Below are 27,278 nucleotides of genomic sequence, written 5' to 3'. Positions count from 1 at the left end.
AACCTGCATATAGATTTCTCAAGAGGCAGCTCAGGTGGTCTGGCATTTCCATCTCTCTCAGAATTTTTCACAATTTATTATGATCCACACAGTCAAAGGCTTTGGCATAATCAATAAAGCAGAAGTAGATGTTTTTCTGGAACTTTTTTGCTTTTTCCATGATCCAGCTGATGTTGGCAATTTGATCTCTGGTTCCTCTGCCTTTTCTAAAACCAACTTGAACATCAGGGAGTTCACGGTTCACGTATTGCTGAAGCCTGGATGGAGAATTTTGAGCATTACTTTACTATCATGTGAGATGAGTGCAGTTGTGCGGTAGTTTGAGCATTCTTTGGCATTGCCTTTCTTTGGGATTGGAATGAAAACTGACCTTTTCCAGTCCTGTGGCCACTGCTGAGTTTTTCAAATTTGTTGGCATATTGAGTGCAGCACTTTCACAGCATTATCTTTCAGGATTTGAAATAGCTCAACTGGAATTCCGTTACCTCCACTAGCTTTGTTCATAGGGATGCTTTCCAAGGCCCACTTGACTTCACATTCTAGGATGTCTGGCTCTCGATGAGTGATCACACCATCGTGATTATCTTGTTCTTGAAGACCTTTTTTGTATAGTTCTTCTGTGTATTCTTGCCACCTCTTCTTAATATCTTCTGCTTCTGTTAGGTCCAGACCATTTCTGTCCTTTATCAAGCCCATCTTTGCATGAAATGTTCCCTTGGTATCTCTAATTTTCTTGAAGCAATCTCTAGTCTTCCCCATTCTGTTGTTTTCCTCTATTTCTTTGCATTGATCGCTGAAGAAGACTTTCTTATCTCTCTTTGCTATTCTTTGCAACTCTGCATTCAGATGCTTATATCTTTCCTTTTCTCCTTTGCTTTTCACTTCTCTTTTTTCATAGCTATTTGAAAGGCCTCCCCAGACAGCCATTTGGCTTTTTTGCATTTCTTTTCCATGGGGATGGTCTTGATCCCTGTCTCCTGTACAATGTCATGAACCTCAGTCCATAGTTCATTAGGCACTCTATCTATCAGATCTAGGCCTTTAAATCTATTTCTCATTTCCACTGTATAATCATAAGGGATTTGATTTATGTCATGCCTGAATGGTCTAGTGGTTTCCCCTACTTTCTTCAATTTGAGTCTGAATTTGGCAATAAGGAGCTCATGATCTGAGCCACAGTCAGCTCCTGGTCTTGTTTTTGTTGACTGTATAGAGCTTCTCCATCTTTGGCTGCAAAGAATATAATCAATCTGATTTCGGTGTTGACCATCTGGTGATGTCCATGTGTAGAGTCTTCTCTTGTGTCGTTGGAAGAGGGTGTTTGCTATGACCAGTGCATTTTCTTGGCAAAACTCTATTAGTCTTTCCCCTGCTTTATTCCACATTCCAAGGCCAAATTTGCCTGTTACTCCAGGTGTTTGTTGACTTCCTACTTTTGCATTCCAGTTCCCTATAATGAAAAGGACATCTTTTTTGGGTGTTAGTTCTAAAAGGTCTTGTAGGTCTTCATAGAACCATTCAACTTCAGCTTCTTCAGCGTTACTGGTTGGGGCATAGACTTGGATAACCGTGATATTGAATGGTTTGCCTTGGAGATGAACAGAGGTCATTCTGCCGTTTTTGAAATTGCATCCAAGTACTGCATTCGGACTCTTTTGTTGACCATGATGGCTACTCCATTTCTTCTGAGGGATTCCTACCAGCAGTAGTAGATATAATGGGCATCTGAGTTAAATTCACCCATTCCAGTCCATTTTAGTTCTCTGATTCCTAGAATGTCGATGTTCACTCTTGCCATCTCTTGTTTACCACTTCCAATTTGCCTTGATTCATGGACCTGACATTCCAAGTTCCTATGCAATATTGCTCTTTACAGCATCAGACCTTGCTTCTATCACCAGTCACATCCACAACTGGGTATTGTTTTTGCTTTGGCTCCATCCCTTCATTCTTTCTGGAGTTATTTCTCCACTGATCTCCAGTAGCATATTGGGCACCTACTGACCTGGGGAGTTCCTCTTTCAGTATTCCATCATTTTGCTTTTTCATACTGTTCATGGGGTTCTCAGGGCAAGCATACTGAAGTGGCTTGCCATTCCCCTCTCCAGTGGACCACATTCTGTCAGACCTCTCCACCATGACCCGCCCGTCTTGGGTTACCCCACGGGCATGGCTTAGTTTCATTGAGCTAGACAAGGCTGTGGTCCTAGCGTGATTAGGTTGACTAGTTTTCTGTGAGTATGGTTTTAGTATGTCTGCCCTCTGATGCCCTCTTGCAACACCTAGATGGCCCAATGGGATGTGAGGAAGGAGATCACAGTGGGAAGTGCCTGTGGAAGAAAATCCAGCAGCCATGAAGGCAAAGCAATACTGCTGAGTCATGTGTAGGGGGTGGAGCCATCACTGTAGCCTCTTTCTCCCTATAGGGACAGGACCAGCAGCTGAACAATAAAGACCCCAGAGAGGCTGGCCCGTTAAGAGCCTGACGCACTGAGCAAAAGACAAGGCCGCCAGGGGGAGGGTATTTTAAGTGCCTGATGCGCCAAACAGCAGAGAAGGACCCCAGCCAGAGAAGGACGCTTTAAGTCCCCTAATGGGCCGAGCAACAGAAAAGGATCAGTCAAAGAGACCCTCTGATTTCCAGCTGTCAGAGGCTAGGAAAATCCTCTGATAGGGCCATAGCTCCTGTGGCTGATGCAACTGGTGTCCCTGCACACTTAGCACTGCCAGGGTCTCTGTGATCCAAGCAGCTGCAACACCTCCACCCTTGGGGCAGAGCTGCCAGAGGCTAGGGGGTAAAAAAACAAAACATCCTAATAGTGCCATATCTCCTTGACAATGTGCCTTGACAAGCCACCTGTGCCTTTGCTCACCTGGCATTGATAGGGTCTCCATGATCCAAACAACCGTACCACCTCTATGCTTGATCTCTACTGGGACAGAAATTCCAGGGGCTAGAAAAACCCTAAGAGCACTGTAATTCCTGCTGCCCTAGCTGCTGGCTCCTCTGAGTACCTGGTGCTGCCAGGGCTCCTGCAGTCCAAACAGCTGTGCCACCTCCACGCCTGGTCCTCACAGGGGCAGACCCAGGTCCAGCAGGGCAGCCTCAAAAGCAAACCCTGTGGAAAACTCACATGCAGAGGTGAAGATAAAATGACAGTTGAAACCCCGGGGGAGTGTGGCTGAGCAAGATGACCCAAAATCTTCCCACCAGCTGTATAAGCTGCAGATTCAATCCACACAATGAACTAAGCAGACTCTGTGTCTATGGAATACATAAAAGGACAATGACAGTTTCCACAAAAGAAAATGCACTAGCTCTGGCAGCTGTGAACATTGGAAGCAAGAACATGCAGGAGTAAATCCAGATTAGCATCTGAGCTGCCCCCACGCTGGTCCAGAGATCAGGCCAGTATTGGAGGGCAATTGAGGGAGATGAGGTGGACTGTGATTCTCAGCAAGGGAAAGGATGCTGACAACTGCTGCTAAGTCACTTCAGTCGTGTCCGACTCTGTGCGACCCCATAGATGGCAGCCCACCAGGCTCCCCTGTCCCTGGGATTCTCCAGGCAAGAACACTGAGATTCAAGAAAAACATCTATTATTATATTTTGACTTGTTCTGTAGTTGCTACTGGTGTTTTCTTTTCTTTTTCATTTTTTTTTCTCACTGTTGCTATAGTTGTTTATTTTATTAGTACTATTAAAGCTATTTAAGCTTTTGAGAATTTTTTAAATCACAGTTTTTTTTCTTTTGTATACTTCTGCCTCTATCTTGGCCTTTTGCAGTTCTATGGGGTGTTTATTTTTAAATTTTTAAATATTTAAAATTTATTATTATTATTTTATGTTTATTCTTCTGTGTGCTTTTATTATTGTTCTTTTCCCATTGTAGTTATTCCTTAATATATATACATTTTCTTTATCTACATCTATTTAACTTTGCTTTTCTAGTCTTTTTTTTTTTCCTTTCCTTTTTTTTTTCACACTAAGTTGGTTAGTTTTTGTTTTCATTGCTTTATTCCCCAGTTGGCACCTGCTTTGGTTTTGTTTTCCAGTTTGTCCTTTAGTTAGTTCTGTTTTTAACTGGTTGATATCAATTTTGGTTTCCTTTGCTTGCCAAGTCAATCTGTTGTACTTATTATTTTTTGAACTGTTTGGTTTTGTTTATGTGTGTATATGTGTGTGTATATTCCATTATTTTTGTTATTATTTGCCTGAGTTAGTATTTGCCACTTGTCTGGGGTTCTTTTGTTTCTTGTTTTTGTTTTGGCGTGTTTGTTTTAATCCCCCTTAATGCCATAACAAACCACCTGTTGAATCTCCAATTCATGGCCAGAAATCAGGCCCTGAGTTTCTGGAGTGAGAGGACTGACTCCAAGACCCTAGGCTGCCAGAGAACTCCTAATCCCAGGGAGTATTAATTAGTGAGAATTCCCACAAAGGCCTCCACGTGTATACAAGAACCAGCATTATCCAAATGCCACCAGGACTGTCTGCAGGATGCCTCATCCAAACAACAAACAAAATAAAAACACAAACCCAATCATCAGCAGACAGGATGACCACCTCACACAGCCCTGCCCCTCAGACGGGGAAAACACAACACAACACAACACAACACAGCAACAACTCACCTCCTCCCACCAGAACACAAGCACAAGTCACACCCAACACAAAGCCAACACAAAGCCTACACAAATCAAGGGGCCAACCTTATCCACCAAGGGCAGAAATTAAAAGGAAGAAAGAATTCAGCCTCAAAGCCTGGGATAAGGAGACATCAAACACAACTTTTCTTTGAAAAAAAAAAAAAAAAGGCAGAGAAATATTGTGCAGATGAAGGAAAAAGCTAGATACCCAGAAGACAAAATAAACAAAGAGGAAATAGGGAAGCTACCTGAAAAATAATTCGAAGTAATGATAGTAAGGATGATCCAAAACCTCAAAAATAGAATGGACAAAATGCAAGGATCAATTAGCACATTTAACAAAGACCCAGAAGAAATAAACAAACAGACAGAAAACACAGTTACTGAAGTTGAAAATACTCTGGAAAAGATCAATAGCAGAATATCTGAGGCAGAAGAACTGTTAAGTGAGCTGGAAGATAGAATGGTGGAAATAACTGCTAAAGAGCAGAATAAAGGAAAAAGAATGAAGAGAACTGTGGATAGTCTCAGGGACCTCTGGGACAATATTAAATGCACCAGCATTTGAATTATAGGAGTTCAGAAGAAGAAGAGAAAAAGAAAGGGTCTGAGAAAATTTTTGAAATGATTATAGTGAAAAACATCCCAAATATGGGAAAGGAAATAGTCAATCAAGTCCAAGAAGCATAGAGAGTCCCATACAAGATAAACCCAAGGAGAAACATGCCAAGACACATACTAATCAAACTAACAAAGACTAAACACAAAGAAATAATATTAAAAGCAGCAAGGGAAAAGCAACAAGTAACATACAAGGGAAACACGTATGATTAACGGCTTATCTTTCAGCAGAAATTCTGCTGGCTGGCCAAAAGAGAATGAAAAAATGTACTTAAAGTACTGAAAGGGAAAAATCTACAACCAAGATTACTGTACCTGGCAAGGATCTCATTCATAATTGATGAAGAAATCAAAAACTTTACAGACAAGAAAAAGTTAAGAGAATTTAGTACCACCAAACCAGCTTTACAACAAATGTTAAAGAGACTTATATAGACAGGATTCACAAGAGAAGGAAAGACCTACAAAGATAAACCCCAAACAATTAAGAAAATGACAATGAGAACATTACTTTAAATGTAAATGAATTAAATGGCCCAACCAAAAGACAAAGACTGGCTGAATGGATACAAACACAAGAACATATGACATATGCTGTCTACAAGAGACCCACTTCAAACCTAGAGACACATACAGACTGAATGTGAGAGGATGAAAGAAGATATTCCATGCAAATGGAAATCAAAAGAAAGCTGGAATAGCAATCTTCATATCAGACAAAACAGACCTTAAAGTAAATAATATTACAAGAGATAAGGAAGGACACTGCATAATGATCAAGCTATCAGTCCAAGAGAAAGAAATAGCAATTATAAATATTTGTGCACCCAACATAGGAGCACCTCAATACATAAGACTAACACTAAGAGACATAAAAGGAGAAATTGAAAGTAACACAATAATAGTAGCAGACTTTAATGCCTCACTTACATCAATGAATAGATCATCAAAACAGAAAATAAGGAAACACAAGCCTTAAATGACACATTAGACTAGATGAATCTAATTGGTATCTTCTGGACATATCACCCAAATGCAGAAGAATACACTTTCTTTTCAAGTGCACATGGAACATTCTCCAGGATAGACCACATCTCGGGTCATAAATCAAACCTCAGTAAATTTAAGAAAACTGAAATTGTATCAAACATTTTTGACCACAACACTATGAGACTAGGTATCAATTTAGGGGGAAAAAAGTGTAAAAAACACAAACATATGGAGAATAAACAATATGTTTCTAAATAATGAAGAGGTTACTAAAAAAAATCAAAAGGGAAATTAAAAAAATCCTAGAAACAAAATAACAACGAAAACACAACTCAAATCCTATGGGATGCAGCAAAGTCAGTTCTAAGAGGGAAGTTTATAGCAAGACAATCCTGTCTCAAGAAACAAGAAAAACATTGAATGGATAACCTAACTTTACATCTAAACCAACTAGAAAAAGAGAAACAAAAAATCCTAAAGTTAACAGATGGAAAGAAATCATAAAGATTAGAGGAGAAATAAAAGAAAAAGAAATGAAGGAACAATAGTAACAATTAATAAAACTAAAAGCTGGTTCTTTGAGAAGATAAATAATATTGACAAACATTTAGCCAGACTCAGCAAGGAAAAAAGAGAAGAATCAAATCAATAAAATTAGAAATAAAAAAGGTGAGGCTATAACAGACAACACAGAAATACAAAGAATCATAAAAGTCTATTATGAACAACTATATGCCAATAAAATGAACAACCTGGAAGAAATGGACACATTTTTAGAAAAGTTTAATCTTCCAAGACTGAACCAGGAAGAAATAGAAATTATGAACAAGCCAATTGCAAGCAGTGAAATAAAAACTGTGATAAAAAAAAATTTCCCCAAAAAACAAAAGCACAGGGCCATATGGCTTCACAGATGAATTCTATCAAACATTTAGAGAAGAGCTAATGCCTGTCCTTGTAAAACTCTTTTAAGAAATTGCAGAGGAAGGAACACTTCCAAATTCATTATATGAGGCCACCACACTGTAATACCAAAACTGACAAAGATAATACAGAAAAATAAAATTACAGGCCAATATCACTGATGAACATAGATGCAAAAATCCTCAACGAATTTCTAGCAAATAGAATTCAACAAGACATTAAGAGCATACACCATGATCAAGTCTGATTTATCCCAAGGATTCAATGATTTTTCAATATATGCAAATCAATGTGATACACCATATGAAAAAATTGAAAGATAAAAAGCCATATGATAATCTCAATAGGTGTAGAAAAAGCTGTCTGTAAAATTCAGCACTCACTTCAGTTCACTTCAGTCGCTCAGTAGTGTCTGATTCTTTGCGACCCCATGAAAAGCTGCATGCCAGGCCTCCCTGTCCATTACCAACTCCCGGAGTCCACCCAAACCATGTACACTGAGTTGGTGATGCCATCCAACCATCTCATTCTCTGTGGTCCCCTTCTCTTCCTGTCACCAATCCCTCCCAGCATCAGGGTCTTTCCAAATGAGTCCGTTCTTACCATCAGGTGGCCAAAATATTGGAGTTTCAGCTTCAACATCAGTCCTTCCAATGAATATTCAGGACTGATCTCCTTTAGGATGGACGGGTTGGATCTCCTTGCAGTCCAAGGGACTCTCAAGAGTCTTCTCCAACACCACAATTCAAAAGCATCAATTCTTTGGTGCTCAGCTTTCTTCACAGTCCAACTCTCACATCCATACATGAGCACTGGAAAAACCATAGCCTTGACTAGACGGACCTTTGTTGACAAAGTTATGTCTCTGCTTTTGATATGCTATCTAAGTTGGTCATAATTTTTCTTCCAAGGAGTAAGTGTCTTTTAATTTCACGTCTGCAATCACCATCTGCAGTGCTTTTGGAGCCCAGGAAAATAAAGTCAGCCCCTGTTTCCACTGTTTCCCCATATATTTCCCAGGAAGTGATGGGACCAGATGCCATGATCTTCAGTTCCTGAATGTTGAGCTTTAAGCCAACTTTTTCACTCTCTTCTTTCACTTTCATCAAGAGGCTCTTCAGTTCTTCTTCACTTTCTGCCATAAGGGTGGTGTCATCTGCATATCTGAGGTGATTGATATTTCTCCCGACAATCTTGATTCCAGCTTGTCCTTCCTCCAGCCCAGCGTTTCTCATGATGTACTCTGCATAGAAGTTAAATAAGCAGGGTGACAATATACAGCCTTGATGTACTCCTTTTCCTATTTGGAACCAGTCTGTTGTTCCATGTCCAATTCTAACTGTTGCTTCCTGACCTACATGCAGGTTCCTCAAGAGGCAGGTCAGGTGGTCTGGTATTCCCATCTCTTTGAGAATTTTCCACAGTTTATTGTGATCCACACAGCCAAAGGCTTTGGCATAGTCAATAAAGCAGAAATAGATGGTTTTCTGGAACTCCTTGCTTTTTCAATGATCCAGCAGATGTTGGCAATTTGATCTCTGCCTTTTCTAAAACCAACTTGAACATCAGGGAGTTCATGGTTCACGTATTGCTGAAGCCTGGCTTGGAGAATTTTGAGCATTACTTTACTAGTGTGTGAGACGAGCGCAATTGTGTGGTAGTTTATGATAAAAAAAGTGTTCAAAAATGGGCATAGAAGGAACCTACCTCAACATAATAAAAAGCCCATATAGGACAAATCCACAGCAAACATTATTCTCAATGGTGAAAAACTGAAAGCATTTCCTCTAAGATCAGGAACAAGACAAGAGTGCCCAATGTCACCACTATTGTTCAACACAGCTTTGGAAATCTTAGCAATGTAATCACAGAAGAAAAAGGAATAAAAGGAATTCAGAATGTGGAAAAGAAGTAGAACTCTCACTGTGTGCAGATGACATGATACTATACATAGAAAACCCTAAAGATACTATCAGAAAATTACTAGAGCTAATCAGTGAATTTAGCAAATTTGGAGACTACAAATCAACACACAGAAATCACTTGCATTCCTGTACACTAACAATGAAAAATGAGAAAGAGAAATTATCAATCAATCTCATTCATCATTGTAATAAAAAGAATAAAATATCTAGGAATAAACCTAAGGAGACAAAAGAGCTTTGTACAGAAAACTATAACACGCTGATGAAAGAAATCAAAGAAAACATCAGCAAATGGAGAGATATGCCATATTCCAGGGTTGGAAGAATCTATATTGTGAAATGACTACCAAATGCAATCTACAGATTCAGTGTGGTCCCTATCAAATTAGCAATGGCATTTTTCACAGAACTAGAGCAAAAAGTCTCACAATACATATGAAAACACAAAAGACCCAGAATAGCCAAAGCAATCTTGAGAAAGAAGAGCAGAGCTTGAAGAATCAGCCATCCAGATTTCAGACTATGCTACAAAGTTACAGGCATCAATACTGTATGGTGCTGCACAAAAACAAAGATATAGACCAATGGAACAAGATTGAAATTCCAGAGATAAACCCCCACACCTGTGGGTACCTTATATTTGACAAAGGAAGGAATATACAATGGGACAAAGATAATCTCTTCGATAAGTGCTGCTGGGATAACTGGACAGTTGCATGTAAAAGAATGAAATTAGAACACTTCTTAACACCACACACAAACATAAACTAAAAATGGATTAAAGACCTAAATATATGACCAGAAACTATAAAATTCTTGGAGGAAAACATAGGCAGAACACTCAGGGACATAAATCAAAGCAAGATCCTTTATGACCAACCTCCTAAAGTAATGAAAATAAATACAAAAATAAACAAGTGGGACCTAATTAAACTTAAAAGCTTTGCACAGCAAAGAAAATTATAAACGAGGTGAAAAGACAACCCCCAGAGTTAAAGAAAATAATAGCAAATGAAACAACTGACAAAGGATTAATTTCCAAAATATACAAGCAGCTCATACAAATCAATACCAGAAAGACAAACAATCCAATCAAAATTGGGAAAAGGACCTAAACAGACATTTCTCCAAAGAAGACATACAGTTGGTTAATAAACATGTGAAAAGATGCTCAATATCAGGCTTATTATTAGATAAATGAAAATCAAAATAAGATATCACCTCACACCTGTTCAGAATGTCCATCCTCAAAAAATCTACAAACAATAAATGCTGGAGAGGATGTGGAGAAAAGGGAACCCTTTTGTACTGTTGGTGGGAATGTAAATTGATGCAGCCAATATGGAAGATTCCTTTAAAAACTTGGAATATAGCTACTCTATGGCCAGCAATCCCTGAGGCATATACCCTGAGGAAATCAAAATTGAAAAAAAAAATTAGCCTGTACCCCCATGTTCATTGCAGCACTATTAACAATAGCTAGGACACAGAAGCAACCTAGATGTCCACTGACAGATGAATGGATAAAGAAGCTGTGGTACATATACACAATGGAATATCACTCAGCCATAAAAAGAAATATATTTGAGTCAGTTCTAATGAGATGAATGAACCTAGAGCCTATTATACAGAGTGAAGTAAGTCAGAAAGGGAAAAACAAGTATATACTAATGCATATATATGGAATCGGTAATGGTACTGATGAAATTATTTGTGGGGGGGTGCAATAGAGACACAGGTATAAAGAACAGTTTTTTGGACATGATGGGGAAGGAAAGCTAGGATTGGACATATGAAGAGATTAACATGGAAACATACATTACCATACATAAAATAGGTAACCAATGAAAATTTGCTGTATGACACAGGGAACTCAAACTGGGGCTCTGCAATAACCTAGATGGGTGGGATGGGTAGGGAGGAGGGAGGTTCAGAAGGAGGGGACATAGATATACCTATGGCTGGTTCATGTTGACACTTGGCAGAAACCAACACAATGCTATAAAGCAATTGTCCTTCAATTTAAAATAAATAAATAAGACAGGAAAAAAGAATGTGGCATGTATCTACAATGGAATATTGCATGGCTAAAATAAAAGAAGAAATCTTAACATTTTTGACAAATGTCCATCTGGACCTCGAGGTTATGATGGAAGGAAATAAGTCAGATGCAAAAAGACAAACACCCTATGATTTTAGTCATGTGTGGTATATAAGAAAGAAAAAACATCAAATAAATAAACAAACCAAATTCACATAAAAAGAAACAGATATAGAGGCATAGAATAGTTACAAGAGGAGAGAGGAGAGGGGATGTAAATTTGATAAACAGGGACAACTATGTGGTTATGGCTGGAAACTAACATTTTGGTGGTAAATATGCTGTAGAACTCAAAATAAAATATTGTACATGAATACTTCATGATGTGATAAACCAATATCATTTCAATTAAAAAATTATGTAGAAATAGCAAGCAATAACAACTGATTGAAGATTGAAGGCAGGAGGAGAAAGGGACAACAGAGGATGAGATGGTTGGATGGCATCATCGACTCGATGGACATGAGTTTGAGCAAGCTTCGGGAGTTGGTGATGGACAGGGAAGCCTGGCGTGCTGCAGTCCATGGAGTCTCAAAGAGTCAGGTATGACTGAGAGACTGAACTGAACTGAACTGACCAGATGATAATTCTCTCAAGGACATACAAACACGAAGATCCATACTTATATGCCCATTCTATGTCTAGTATTTAAGGAAACATAAAAATATTTTAAATGGAGAGTAAGAGAAGAGATCTATACATCAGGGATAAAATAATCTAGAATACTAAGGGAATTTTGTGAGATTATGATGAGATAGACTCTTTTGTGGTTCTGGCAGCATTCCAAATCCAGTTTGGAACCATTACCAAACCATATCTCCTTAGTGCCCAAAATACCTAATAAAAGAAGGGGGAAAAAAACCTCACAGTTTATTATCTAGAGAAACAAATAATATTTTAGAATGTTATGCCATTTTACTGATTAAACTTTCCATTAGATAAACACTAATAGAAAATAAACTCAATTCATAACAGAAAATATATAAAATATAACAACCAGTGAACATTTTTAAAGATGAAAACGTAAAAGATGTTAAAATGGTATTATGTGCAAAATTTTGGGCATCAAAAAACTGAGTTTTGAATTTTGAATCTACCACATACTAGTTGCTTGTCCATAGCGAGCCAACTGAACCATTGTAAGTGCTAATATTCTCTTTTATTTATTCATTTTTAAGCCTATAGAAATCAGTATTCCCAAGTGGTCTTCCATCATCCAAGTACTAACCAGTCCTGACCCCGCTTAGCTTCTGAGATCAGAAGAGATCAGGTGCATTTTGGATGATATTGCTGTAGACTAATTTCCTTTGAATAGTAAGCAGAGTAGTATCCATTGTCTGGAGGTGTTTGACAGATTTATTCAATGTATGTAAGAATCTCAGAAAAGTTCCTTTCTGGTATTAAATGAAAGGTTATCACTGCTGCTGAGATGCGCCTGATTTTTTCCCTCTACCCTTCAAATGTCACCATTGCTTCCCCACCTCTAAATAGTGAAATAATTGTAAAGCTTGTTAGCATAACACTTTTTCATATTAAGCACATTTTTTTTCCTATATGAATAATAAACATGTGAGACAACCATGAATTCTTTGTCTTGGGAACTGATGTTGCAAACTAATATCCATCTCTCTTAGTCTGAGTCTTTCTAATAAACACACAAGTATGACTCCGATTCATCCTATCTTAAATATTTAAAAAATGCCTTCGGTTCACTGCACAAGTCTCCAAACTTAATACTCTAGTTAACCGCTCCCTTTAACTGTAAATTTCCTGAGATGTGTTTTAATTTTACTGGAACCAGTTTATGCTTTCATTCCTTCTTCATTCTGATTAACTAAACTTCATCCCCCACCAATTAGTTATAAGAGTGATCCTTGTGCTGTGCTGTGCTGTGCTTAGTTGCTCAGTCATGTTTGACTCTTTGTGACCCTGTGGAATGCAGCCCACCAGGCTCCTCTGTCTAGGGGTTCCCCAGGCAAGAATACTGGAGTGGGTTGCCATGCCCTCCTCCAGGGGATCTTCCCAACCCAGGGATCGAACCCAGGTCTCCCACATTGCAGGTGATTCTTTACCATCTGAGCCACCAGGGAAACTCTGTGATCCTTGTATTCATAGAAAGGGCAACCCACTCCTGTATTCTTGCCTGGAGAATCCCGTGGATGGAGGAGCCTGATGGACTACAGTCCACGGGGTCACCGTGGATGGAGGAGCCTGGTGGGCTGCACTCCGTAGGGTGCAGGGCTCGCAAAGAGTCAGACACGACTGAGTGACTTCACTTTCACTAGTGATCCTTCTATTACTGAGTTCAAAAGACTCTTCTCTTTTTGGCATATTAAATACATTAATCGTAGATTAATTAGTCTACCTAGCAAAAAACAGTCTCTCATCTCAGGGCTAGGGTTGTTTGGCTGTCAGGCGATCTTAGGTTAAAGTTTTCAGGTTCGTTTCTCTCTGCACCTTTCTTCCCATATCTACTGAGTTCTCAGATATACCTGGATACTGTCTCTAACAGGAGAATCTCTGTGTGGACGTCTGAAATTCTCTCTGGGTGTCTGATGATGGAGACTGAAGCTCTGTTCCCAGACAGGCCGGTAGGAAGGAGTGAAATATTGGTTTGTGAGCCGCAATAAGGACTCCAAACGCAGCAACCGCCTTTCCAGTACCGGGAGCAGGGATTCACACACTGCGGGGCGGCAGCAGAAGTAGTTATAGCTCCCTAGGCTGCTCATTAGGCACTGTTGCCATTGTTATTCCCACCTCTGAGCACACAAATTCCCTGTGGGAACACTGGTCTAAACAAAGAAAATGATTCCTGTTGTGTCTCTGTTCCCAGGAGAGCAGATTAGAAGTCAGGTGAATCCAGTCTTTACTCTTCCTTCTCCATGCCTTATCTTGCCGTCCACAGGTCTCACCTCCTTATATCTTATCCAAATCTGGAGTTAATGTTTCTTCCAAACCTGACACTTATTACCCGTACTTACTAGGTCCAATAGACTTCCAAAATACTGACTTGTGACAGGAATATCTCCCAATATCTCTAGAAAATTAGTATTCCTCTCCTCAACAAGAAACCCATGCATACATAAATTAACCAAATACACAACAGCCAGTTGGTTTAAACAACACAGCAAAAAACTCTTATCTTTGTAATAAATGGAAAAATTGGGAATAAAACCATTATGATCTCACTATATAAAAGGATAGTACTCCTATACACAATTTACAATGGAGAAAATATGTATCTAACAAATCCATAAATACATTCAGCTTCACAGATAACAAAATAACTGGAAAGTAGACATTGTTACCTTGAATCTTTTCACATACTACATAATTTCCTTTCATGTGAACACCCACACTGAGATGTATGTCTTGAGAGGTGTGTCTCAAGAAATGCTGTTGCAAGAGTATATTTTCAAGCATTCCTTGGTCTGGGTTTTCCTTATTAATATGTAAGTATGCACCAGTCATATATATATACCACCTTAAAACTGAAAAATCTTATCACTTCACTGTGTATCTCTCCTTAGCTAATAAGGATATTTCTTTATTCCAGTTAATTGCAAAGGTCCTTGAACTTATGTTCTGCTTTTACTGGAATCACTTCACTCCTCCCACTATCTCTTCTAATCTAGCTTCCATTTAATTTTCAACACTGACTCTGCAATGCTGAGTAAAATATTCAGTTCTCTTTGGACATCATAAATAAATACATCAGTTAATATGTGAGGCAAACAAGCAAACAACCACAGAATTCTCAGTAATTCTCAGTTTAATCAGGAATGACTCTCAAGTGACCTCAGGTAAACATTCTTGGTTTCATTCAGACCTACTCCTGCCGTGTCCATGGGTTCTCAGACCCACCTGGTTGTGATCTCTAAGAATAGAGCCTCCAGGAGAAAACACAAATTCCTCCCTGAATAGTTGATAGTGGAGATTGAAATCTTTCCCCAGAAAGAAGGAAGCAGTTTTGACTCAACTGGTCCTTGAGTCAGGCTTAGAACCCCAAAAGAAACAACAGTGTCTCATCCAGTCCAGTCTCAGCAGAGGAGAATTTATCTCCTTATATCTGTCTATTTGGCGATTTCCCTCTTACTCCAACTTACAAGTACATGCTTTCCTTGAATGACAGTGGTATGGATGGCAAGGAAATTTTCCTTATTGATATTCTGTTCCCAAGAGACTAGTTCAGATGTAAAGTCAATTCAGTTTTTGTGACTCCTTCTCCATTCACTTATAGGTCTAATTCCCAGTATACATCACATCTCCATCATCAATTTTCTTTGGATATATACCCAAAAGTGTTATGCAGGATCATATAGCAGTACTATTTTTTAATGTTTTGTGGAACATCATACTCCTTCTCATAGTGACTGTACCAATTTTACTTCCCATCAGTAGTGCACAAGGCTTCACTTTTCTCCACATCATCACCAACAATATTTATCTCCTCTTTTTTATAAGAGCCATTCTAAAAGATGTAAAGTGATATCTCATAGTGATTTTGATTTGTATTTATCTAACAGCAAAGTTGAGATCTTTCCATGTTCTTTTTTTTTTTAATTTTAAAATCTTTAATTCTTACATGCATTCCCAAACATGAACCCCCCTCCTACCTCCCTCCCCATAACATCTCTCTGGGTCATCCCCATGCACCAGCTCCAAGCATGCTGTATCCTGCATCAGACATAGACTGGTGATTCAATTCTTACATGATAGTATACATGTTAGAATGTCATTCTCCCAAATCATCCCACCCTCTCCCTCCCTCTGAGTCCAAAAGTCCATTATACACATCTGTGTCTCTTTCCCTATCTTGCATACAGGGTCGTCATTGCCATCTTCCTAAATTCCATATATATGTGTTAGTATACTGTATTGGTGTTTTTCTTTCTGGCTTACTTCACTCTGTATAATAGGCTCCAGTTTCATCCATCTCATTAGAACTGATTCAAATGAATTCTTTTTTACGGCTGAGTAATACTCCATTGTGTATATGTACCACAGCTTTCTTATCCATTCATCTGCTGATGGACATCTAGGTTGTTTCCATGTCCTAGCTATTATAAACAGTGCTGCGATGAACATTGGGGTACATGTGTCTCTTTCAATTCTGGTTTCCTCGGTGTGTATGCCCAGAAGTGGGATTGCTGGGTCATAAGGTAGTTCTATTTGCAATTTTTTAAGGAATCTCCACACTGTTCTCCATAGTGGCTGTACTAGTTTGCATTCCCACCAACAGTGTAGGAGGGTTCCCTTTTCTCCACACCCTCTCCAGCATTTATTGCTTGCAGATTTTTGGATCGCAGCCATTCTGACTGGTGTGAAGTGGTACCTCATTGTGGTTTTGATTTGCATTTCTCTAATAATGAGTGATGTTGAGCATCTTTTCATGTGTTTGTTAGCCATCCGTATGTCTTCTTTGGAGAAATGTCTATTTAGTTCTTTGGCCCATTTTTTGATTGGGTCATTTATTTTTCTGGAATTGAGCTGCAGAAGTTGTTTGTATATTTTTGAGATTAGTTGTTTGTCAGTTGCTTCATTTGCTATTATTTTCTCCCATTCAGACGGCTGTCTTTTCACCTTGCTTATATTTTCCTTTGTTGTGCAGAAGCTTTTAATTTTAATTAGATCCCATTTGTTTATTTTTGCTTTTATTTCCAGAATTCTGGGAGGTGGATCATAGAGGATCCTGCTGTGATTTATGTCTGAGAGTGTTTTGCCTATGTTCTCCTCTAGGAGTTTTATAGTTTCTGGTCTTACATTTAGATCTTTAATCCATTTTGAGTTTATTTTTGTGTGGGGTGTTAGAAAGTGATCTAGTTTCATTCTTTTACAAGTGGTTGACCAGTTTTCCCAGCACCACTTGTTAAAGAGATTGTCTTTACTCCATTGTATATTCTTGCCTCCTTTGTCAAAGATAAGGTGTCCATATGTGTGTGGATTTATTTCTGGGCTCTCTATTTTGTTCCATTGATCTATATGCCTGTCTTTGTGCCAGTACCATACTGTCTTGATGACTGTGGCTTTGTAGTAGAGCCTGAAGTCAGGCAAGTTGATTCCTCCAGTTCCATTCTTCTTTCTCAAGATTGCTTTGGCTATTCGAGGTTTTTTGTATTTCCATACAAATCTTGAAATTATTTGTTCTAGTTCTGTGAAAAATGTTGCTGGTAGCTTGATAGGGATTGCATTGAATTTGTAAATTGCTTTGGGTAGTATACTCATTTTCATTATATTGATTCTTCCGATCCATGAACATGGTATATTTCTCCATCTATTAGTGTCCTCTTTGATTTCTTTCATCAGTGTTTTATAGTTTTCTATATATAGGTCTTTAGTTTCTTTAGGTAGATATATTCCTAAGTATTTTATTCTTTTCGTTGCAATGGTGAATGGAATTGTTTCCTTAATTTCTTTTTCTACTTTCTCATTATTCGTGTATAGGAATGCAAGGGATTTCTGTGTGTTGATTTTATATCCTGCAACTTTACTATATTCATTGATTAGCTCTAGTAATTTTCTGGTGGAGTCTTTAGGGTTTTCCATGTAGAGGATCATGTCATCTGCAAACAGTGAGAGTTTTACTTCTTCTTTTCCAATTTGGATTCCTTTTATTTCTTTTTCTGCTCTGATTGCTGTGGCCAAAACTTCCAGAACTATGTTGAATAGTAGTGGTGAAAGTGGACACCCTTGTCTTGTTCCTGACTTTAGGGGAAATGCTTTCAATTTTTCACCATTGAGGATAATGTTTGCTGTGGGTTTGTCATAGATAGCTTTTATTATGTTGAGGTATGTTCCTTCTATTCCTGCTTTCTGGAGAGTTTTTATCATAAATGGATGTTGAATTTTGTCAAAGGCCTTCTCTGCATCTATTGAGATAATCACCCCAAAACAATGAATTTCACCTTTTTTTCAAGTGCTCATGGAACCTTCTCCAGGATAGATCACATCCTGGGCCATAAATCTAAACTTGATAAATTCAAAAAAATCGAAATCATTCCAAGCATCTTTTCTGACCATAATGCATTAAGATTAGATCTCAATTACAGGAGAAAAACCATTAAAAATTCCAACATATGGAGGTTGAACAACACACTTCTGAATAACCAACAAATCACAGAAGAAATCAAAAAAGAAATCAAAATATGCATAGAAACTAATGAAAATGAAAACACAACAACCCAAAACCTGTGGGACACTATAAAAGCAGTGCTAAGAGGAAAGTTCATAGCAATACAGGCATACCTCAAGAAACAAGAAAAAAGTCAAATAAATAACCTAACTCTACAACTAAAGCAACTAGAAAAGGAAGAATTGGAGAACCCCAGAGTTAGTAGAAGGAAAGAAATCTTAAAAATTAGGGCAGAAATAAATGCAAAAGAAACAAAAGAGACCATAGCAAAAATCAACAAAGCCAAAAGCTGGTTCTTTGAAAGGATAAATAAAATTGACAAACCATTAGCCAGACTCATTAAGAAGCAAAGAGAGAAAAATCAAATCAATAAAATTAGAAATGAAAATGGGGAGATCACAACAGACAACACAGAAATACAAAGGATCATAAGAGACTACTATCAGCAATTGTATGCCAATAAAATGGACAACATGGAAGAAATGGACAAATTCTTAGAAAAGTACAATTTTCCAAAACTGAACCAGGAAGAAATAGAAAATCTTAACAGACCCATCACAAGCACAGAAATTGAAACTGTAATCAGAAATCTTCCAGCAAACAAAAGCCCAGGTCCAGACGGCTTCACAGCTGAATTCTACCAAAAATTTCGAGAAGAGCTAACACCTATCCTCCTCAAACTCTTCCAGAAAATTGCAGAGGAAGGTAAACTTCCAAACTCATTCTATGAGGCCACCATCACCCTAATACCAAAACCTGACAAAGATGTCACAAAAAAAGAAAACTACAGGCCAATATCACTGATGAACATAGATGCAAAAATCCTCAACAAAATTCTAGCAATCAGAATCCAACAACACATTAAAAAGATCATACACCATGACCAAGTGGGCTTTATCCCAGGGATGCAAGGATTCTTCAATATCCGCAAATCAATCAATGTAATTCACCACATTAACAAATTGAAAAATAAAAACCATGTTCTTATTGTCACATGTATGTCAGTTTTTGGAATATGTCTATTTAGATTTTCTTTTCTAACTGGATTGCATTTTTCTATTGAGTTGCAGTATTTCCTGATATATTTTGAATATTAATTCATTATCAGATATAAGGATTAAAAATCTTTTCTTCTATTGTCAGTTGACTCCTCATTTAGTTGATTGTTTCTTTTGCTACGCATAATGCAGCTGATTTTGTAGGTTAACTTTGTGTCCAAAACTTAATTTGTTTACTATTTATTTCTAACAGTTCTTTTTGGTGGAATATTTAGGTATTTATATATAAGATGATGTCATCTTCAATCAGAGACAATTTTATTCCTTCCTTTTGGTTTCAGATAGTTTTTAATTCTTTTTCTTCTCCGGTTGACCTAGCTAGGACTTATAGTGCTATGCTGAAGTGGAGTGGTGGGAGAAGTAACCTTGTTTTATTCTTCATATTAGAGAGAAAAATTTGAAATTTTGCTGTTAAGTATGATGTTAACTATGACTTGTCATATATGGTCTTTGTTATTTTGAAGTATAATCCATTATATCAAATTCTTTGAGACTTTGTATGAAGACAGGAAGCTAAATTTGTCAGAAGTTTTTTTTTCTTCTGCATCTATTAAGCTTATCATGTTTGTTTTATCTTTTAGCTTTTATTTTGTCTCTTAGTTGTTTCATTGTGGTGTATCTTTTTTTGATAATGTATATATCTATATTAATTAGGGATATTAGCTAATATCCCTTTTTTTCCCTGTAGTATCTTTATCTGGCTTTGGTATAAGGGTAATGCTGGCCTTGTAAAGTAAATTCTGGAGTGTTTCTTCCACTTAAATCATTTAGTAGAATTTGAGAATTGGTGTTAATTGTTCTTTAAATTTTCGGTAGAATTCACCAGTGAAGTCATTGGGTCCTTAATTTTGTTGTTGTTGTTGAGAAGTTTAGGTCATTGATTCATTTTCCTTACTCTTTATTTGTTGGTTCAGATATTTCATTTCTTCAAAATTTAGCCTGCATGCAAAGCACTTCTACAGCAAGCCTGTCAAAGATACCGTGTGGGCTCTCTGGTGGTGTCCAAAGGTGAAGGTGCCTTTGGAGTCCTTGAGAGGGCAGGCTTGGAGCTTGAATAAGTGGTTGGCCTGGTTCTTGGTTCCCTGGGGTCTGGTACAGTGTCTGAACCACAAGGAGCAGGGTCTGGATCTTGGAATCACTGAGGTAGTCTTGGCACCTGAGTCTGTGGTGGTGAACGTACCATGTAGTTCTGTATGGCTGGGCATGGATTCTTGGTACAGGTTGTATCATCCAGGTGCCAGGGACTCATGTGAAGGGTTTGACATCTCAGTAGGTAGAGGCTGGCCTTGTCCTAGTGAAGGCAAACTCTCTAGTTCAAGGGAGTTTGCCTAAGGCTAGGGAGCTATATCGGAGAAGGCAGTGGCACCCCACTCCAGGACTCTTGCCTGGAAAATCCCATGGTCGGAGGAGCCTGGTTGGCTGCAGTCCATGGGGTTGCTAAGAGTTGGACGAGGCTGAGTGACTTCACTTTCACTTTTCACTTTCCTGCATTGGAGAAGGAAATGGCAACCTGCTCCAGTGTTCTTTCCTGGAGAATCCCAGGGACGGTGGAGCCTGGTGGGCTGCCGTCTATGGGACTGCACAGAGTGGGACACGACTGAAGTGACTTAGAAGCAGCAGCAGCAGCAGGGAGCTATATGCTGTGTTGGTGCCATGCCAAGTCTGAAAGTTAGATCTCAGGGGCAAGGCTACTTGGTTGGGCCACAAGCCTGTCTCTTCAGGAGCCAGCATGGGCTGTGTCTGCAGGAGCCTGTGTGGATACTGAGTGCTCCAGCTGGGTGTTGGGGTGAGCCAGGAGCTTGTGGGTGCAGTGACTTGTCTGAGATCTAGACTTATGGGAGTTAGCCTGGCACTAGTATGTGCCTGGAACTGGAGTTTGAGGTGAATTCAAGTGCTCACTTCACTCTTCTTTTCCCACTTGGAGGTTTCTCTCTCCATACTGAGATGCCTAGACTTGAGGTATGTGTGACAGCAATAATGTGACATTGTCCTTCCTACCTTAACCAATGCATCTTTAAAAAATTATTTTGCTTCATCAAAGTGCTGTAATGTCTCACTTGGAATCCCTTGCTCTTGTGAAGATATTTTGGTGGATGGATAGTTCTTCTTATTTGACGTTTCTTAGAGGGGACAGACATGGAAATTTCTATACTGCCATCTTATTAATCCCTCTACTTCCTCTATTGCTTGTGAATTTTTAATATATACAATTTATTACCTGTTACAGTCCCAATGAAATAGTTAAAAAAAGAAAATCTCTAATGGTGCATGACTCAGGGTCAGACCTAGAGTACAGGTAGCTGAGTCACCCTAAATAAATGTGGGTGACATGTCTTCTAACTGGGAAGAAAGGAAAGCATTATAATGACTATAGGAGCAGTGGAATAAATTAAGACAATTTACATTTGATAAACTCATTTTCTCCTGTAAACTATGTTACCCTAGATATAAAAAAGACCCTGATGCTGGGAAAGATTGAAGGCAGGAGAAAGGGATGACAGAGGATAAGATGGTTGAATGGTATCACTGACTGAGTGGACATGAGTTTGAGCAAGCTCCAGGAGTTTGTGGGCTTCCCTGATAGCTTAGTTGGTAAAGAATGTGCTTGTAGTGCAGGAGACCCCGGGTGGATTCTTGGGCTGGGAAGATCCCCTGGAGAAGGGATAGGCTACCCATATGAGTATTCTTAGGCTTCCCCGGTGGCTCAGCTGGTAAAGAATCCACCTGCAATGAGGGAGACCAGGGTTTGATCCCTGGGTTGGGAAGATCCCCCGGAGAAGGGAAAGGCTACCCACTCCAATATTCTGGTCTGGAGAATTCCATGGACTGTATAGTCCATGGGGTTGCAAAGAGTCAGACACGACTTTCACTTTCACTTCACTTTTACTTTGGGGAGTTTGTAATGACAGAGAAGCCTAGTGTTCTGCAGTCCATGGAGTCAAAAGAGTCAAACATGACTGAATGACTGAACTGAACTGAGAAATGAATGAACTGTCTACAGTTTAGCTTAAAATACAAAAGCACTACAGCCAGCTACTGGATCGTGGATGAGCCTTAGAAACATATAGAGAGACTGACAGTTAATCACAGACTCATGAGAAACCTAGTAGAACTTCAAACAACTCCAAAACATACCATCTCATTTGATAATAAATGCATTATATTTTACCATTTTATTGTAGGATAACTGGTTATGCAGCCTGTTAGCAATTGTAATAATCAAAGTGAATGATACTGAGGGCAAAGCTAATAATCTACTGCTTCTTATTTTTCACCATGTTTTTTTCCCACACGTTCTGAGATTTGAAGAAAGCATTTCTAATTACTCTCTTATCCAAGTTGTTTTTTTCCACACAACTGTATTAAAAAGGGACTTCATTGGTGTTCCTTTCCTAATATTCAGGAAAGTTTGCAAGGACATATGTGTTTGTGTACAAAAATTGCTGAACCTGAATCTTAGGTCTAAGCAGGAAGTCATGTTCTTATGAATCAGTTTTGATCTTGCAAATTGAAGAAATTCATTTGTATATGGGAGATATATAGTGGATGATGTTGTCCATTCACTGCTCTTTTTGTTTATGACAACATTTGGAATTTATGAGATGTTTCATTAAGACCAATGGAAAAAGTCACAGGCTCACCTTGAGTTTTCAAGTAGGACGAGCAAGATAATTCAATAATAAAACATAAAGCAGATTAATCAATCCTTCATTTCAGTGAGTAGGTCCCCTTATACGTTGACACTAGTATTCCAGACTGCAGTGAGTTGATGCATAGCTTGAAAACAAATGTCATAAATAATAATACAAAGTATATTTTTAAAGTTATTTCATTATATTCAAGGTCATTTCTGACTTGAAGGTGATATTAAGTAAATTTGTGTTTAAGTCGATTTGTGTTGCAATTTGTGTTTCTGTGTATACTGCACTGGCAGATGTGTATGTAATAATGAGCTTTGCCGGTGACGATGGTAGGTAATGTGGACATAGAGGCTGATAAGAAAACAAAATCAATTAGGAAAATAAACCCAATCACCTGTTGTGAACCACACTTGTATTTTAAAAGTCTACAATATCAGGAATACCAGTTAAAGATCTGATATACAAGGAATGTTGAACACAGAAGTGAAAAGCTATGATCTCAGATTTTTCTCTCCTATAATCTTAAAAAGATGGCTTAGCTTCCATGTTTGTCATGTTTTTCCTTTGGAGTGATATCTGATGATTCTTTTTTTAGTAAAAGTGTGGAAAATTCTGAAAAGATGGAAATACCAGACCGCCTGACCTGCCTCTTGAGAAACCGATATGTAGGTCAGGAAGCAACAGTTAGAACTGGACATGGAACAACAGACTGGTTCCAAATAGGAAGAGGAGTACATCAAGGCTGTATGTTGTCACCCTGCTTATTTAACATCTATGCAGATTACATAATGAGAAATGTTGGGCTGGAAGAAACACAAGCTGGAATCAAGATTGCCAAGAGAAATATCAATCACCTCAGATATGCAGATGACATCACCCTTATGGCAGAAAGTGAAGAGGAACTCAAAAGCCTCTTGATGAAAGTAAAAGAGGAGAGTGAAAAAGTTGGCTTAAAGCTCAACATTCAGAAAACGAAGATCATGGCATCCGGTCCCATCACTTCATGGCAAATAGATGAGGAAACAGTGGAAACAGTGTCAGACTTTATTTTCCTGGGCTCCAAAATCACTGCAGATGGTGATTGCAGCCATGAAATTAAAAGACTCTTACTCCTTGGAAGAAAAATTATGACCAACTTAGATAGCATATTCAAAAGCAGAGACATTACTTTGTCGACTAAGGTCCGTCTAGTCAAGGCTATGGTTTTTCCAGTGGTCATGTATGGATGTGAGAGTTGGACTGTGAAGAAAACTGAGCACCGAAGAATTGATGCTTTTGAACTGTGGTGTTGAAGACTCTTGAGAGTCCCTTGGACTGCAAGGAGATCCAACCAGTCCATTGTGAAGGAGATCAACCCTGGGATTTCTTTGGAAGGAATGATGCTAAAGCTGAAACTCCAGTACTTTGGCCACCTCATGTGAAGAGTTGACTCATTGGAAAAGACTCTGATGCTGGGAGGGATTGGGGGGCAGGAGGAGAAGGGGATGACCGAGGATGAGATGGCTGGATGGCATCACTGACTCGATGGACGTGAGTTTGAGTGAACTCTGGGAGTTGGTGATGGACAGGGAGGCCTGGCGTGCTGTGATTTATGGGGTCGCAAAGAGTCGGACACGACTGAGTGACTGAACTGAACTGAAGTGAACTGAAAGACGTATTACACGGGGTGATATTAGTCATTTGAGAAGAAATTGTTCTTAGTAAATCCAAGTAGTTGCATGAGTAATTGGGAATGTCCAATTTTTAATATCAAAGTTTGGGAATATTTTAGAAACAAAGAGGGGAAAGCTGTTGGATATCTGAGACAGAAGATAGCTTAATAAAATGAGTAACTAAATTACATGGAATAGCTGAAAAAATGAAAATTCTAGAAAATTAATAAAAGCAAATTCTACTTTCACAATCTGATTAAAGAATCACAACTACTGACTGAAGCTTTGATCCCTTAAGACATGGGCACCTCTCCAGACCCAGAACAATTGGCCTTTTAAGACTTTCCATCACAAAGAATCTCTTCATAGCCGCCTTTATGTCTTTGTTCCTTAGACTATAGATGAAGGGGTTCAGCATGGGTGTGACTACAGTGTACATCACTGAGGCTGTTGCACTTGACTGTGAGCCATGGGTAGCAGCAGAGCTAAGGTACACTCCTAGGCTTGTACAAAAAAATAAGGAGACAATTAAGAGGTGAGATGCACATGTAGTAAATGCTTTATACTTCCCTTGAGACGATGACATTCCATGTACAGAGGAAACTATCTTAGAGTAAGAGTAAAGGATACCAGCCAGGGCACCACCACCCCACAGAACACTTGCCAAATACATCACCATGTTATTAAGAAATGTATCAGAACAGGCAAGTTGGATCAGTTGACTGAGGTCACAAAAAAAGTGGGGGATTTTCACATCTGTGCAAAAGGAAAGCTGCAACAACATTAAACTTTGTAACAAGGAATTCAATATACACACTATCCAGGACACCAGAACCAGCAGTACACAGAGCCGGGGGTTCATAATGACTGTGTAATACAGGGGGTGGCAGATGGCCACAAACCGGTCATAGGCCATTACAGTCAAGAGAAAGATGTCCAATACTCCAGAGAGTATGAAAAAATAAATTTGTGTGATGCAGCCTTCATAGGTTATAACTTTGCTCTGAGTTTTGTTGTTCCACAGCATCTTTGGGATGGTGGTGGAGGTGAAGCAGATGTCTACAAAGGACAGATTGGAGAGGAAGAAGTACATGGGGGTGTGGAGGTGGGAGTCTGAGCTGACAAGCAGGATGATGAGTAGGTTTCCAAACACAGTGATCAGGTACATGGAGAGGAAAAGCCCAAATATGAGGGGCTGAAGTTCTGGTTCCTCTGAAAATCCCAGAAGGAGAAATTCTGAAATTTGTGTATCATTACGTGGTTCCATGTGGTTGAAGTGACTTCCAGGAAAGAAGGAAACAATATTACTAATATTCACACAAACTTTTATTACATAAGTTACTTGTATCTATACAAAAAAGATCTTCATGAACCAGATAACCACGATGGTGTGATCACTCACCTAGAGTCAGATATTCTGGAATGCAAAGTCAAGGGGGCCTTAGGAAGCATCACTATGAACAAAGCTAGTGGAGGTGATGGAATTCCAGTTGAGTTATTTCAAATTCTAAAAGATGATGGGATGAAAGTGCTGCACTTAATATGCCAGCAAACTTGGAAAACTCAGCAGTGGCCACAGGACTGGAAAAGGTCAGTTTTCATTCCAATCCCAAAGAAAGGCAATGCCAAAGAATGTTCAAACTACCACACAATTACACTCATCTCACACACTAGCAAAGTAATGCTAAAAATTCTCCAAGCCAGGCTTCAACAGTATGTGAACCATGAAATTCCAGATGTTCAAGCTGGATTTAGAAAGGGCAGAGGAACCAGAGATCAAGTTGCCAACACCCGTTGGATCATAGAAAAAGCAAGAGAATTACAGAAAAACATCTATTTCTGCTTTATTGACTACACCAAGGCCTTTGACTGTGAATAACATCAAAAGCCTTGGTGGAAAATTCTGTGGAAAATTCTGAAAGAGATGGGAATACCAGACCACCTGACCTGCCTCTTGAGAAATCTGTATGCAGGTCAGGAAGCAACAGTTAGAACTGGACATGGAACAACAGACTGGTTCTGTTGAGAAAGGAGTATTGGGAAAGGAGTATGTCAAGGCTGTATATTGTCACTCTGCTTCTTTAAATTTTGAGCAGAGTACATCATGTGAAATGCCAGGCTGGATGAAGCACAAGCTGGAATCAAGATTGCTGGGAGAAATATCAATAACGTCAGATATGCAGATGACACCACCCTCATGGCAGAGAGAGGAACTAAAGGCCTCTTGATGAAAGTGAAAGAGGAGAGTGGAAAAAGTTGGCTTAAAATCCAATATTCAAAACTAATATCATAGCATCCGGTCCCATCACTTCATGGCAAATAGATGGGGAAACAGTGGAAACAGTGACAAACTTTCTTTTGGGGGGCTCCAAAATCACTGCAGATGGTGACGGCAGCCATGAAATTAAAAGACATTTGCTCCTTGAAAGAAAAGTTATGACCAACCTAGACATCGTATTAAAAAGCAGAGACATTACTTTGCCAACAAAGGTCCATCTAGTGAAAACTATGATTCTTCCAGTAGTCGTGTATGGATCTGAGAATTGGACTATAAAGAAAGCTGAGCACCAAAGAATTGATGCTT

The 27,278-nt window shown here is 38.8% G+C and overlaps 1 protein-coding gene across 1 annotated transcript; it reads right to left on the bottom strand.

The window, feature by feature from the left end:
• LOC102181206 (olfactory receptor 7A17) lies at nt 24,951–26,057 on the bottom strand. The gene has a single exon (XM_005682818.2). The coding sequence runs from the start codon at nt 25,959–25,961 to the stop codon at nt 24,951–24,953; it is 1,011 nt and encodes a 336-aa protein (XP_005682875.2). The 5' UTR covers nt 25,962–26,057.

The sequence above is a fragment of the Capra hircus genome, chromosome 7, assembly GCF_001704415.2.
Source record: "Capra hircus breed San Clemente chromosome 7, ASM170441v1, whole genome shotgun sequence".
NCBI lineage: Eukaryota > Metazoa > Chordata > Mammalia > Artiodactyla > Bovidae > Capra > Capra hircus.
The sequence above is the reverse complement of the archived record's forward strand: the minus strand, read 5'-3'. Positions and strand labels throughout refer to the sequence as shown.

Excerpts from the sequence above, each read along its gene's own strand:
- LOC102181206 (XM_005682818.2), bottom strand. The coding sequence starts at position 25,961 with ATGGAACCACGTAATGATACACAAATTTCAGAATTTCTCCTTCTGGGA.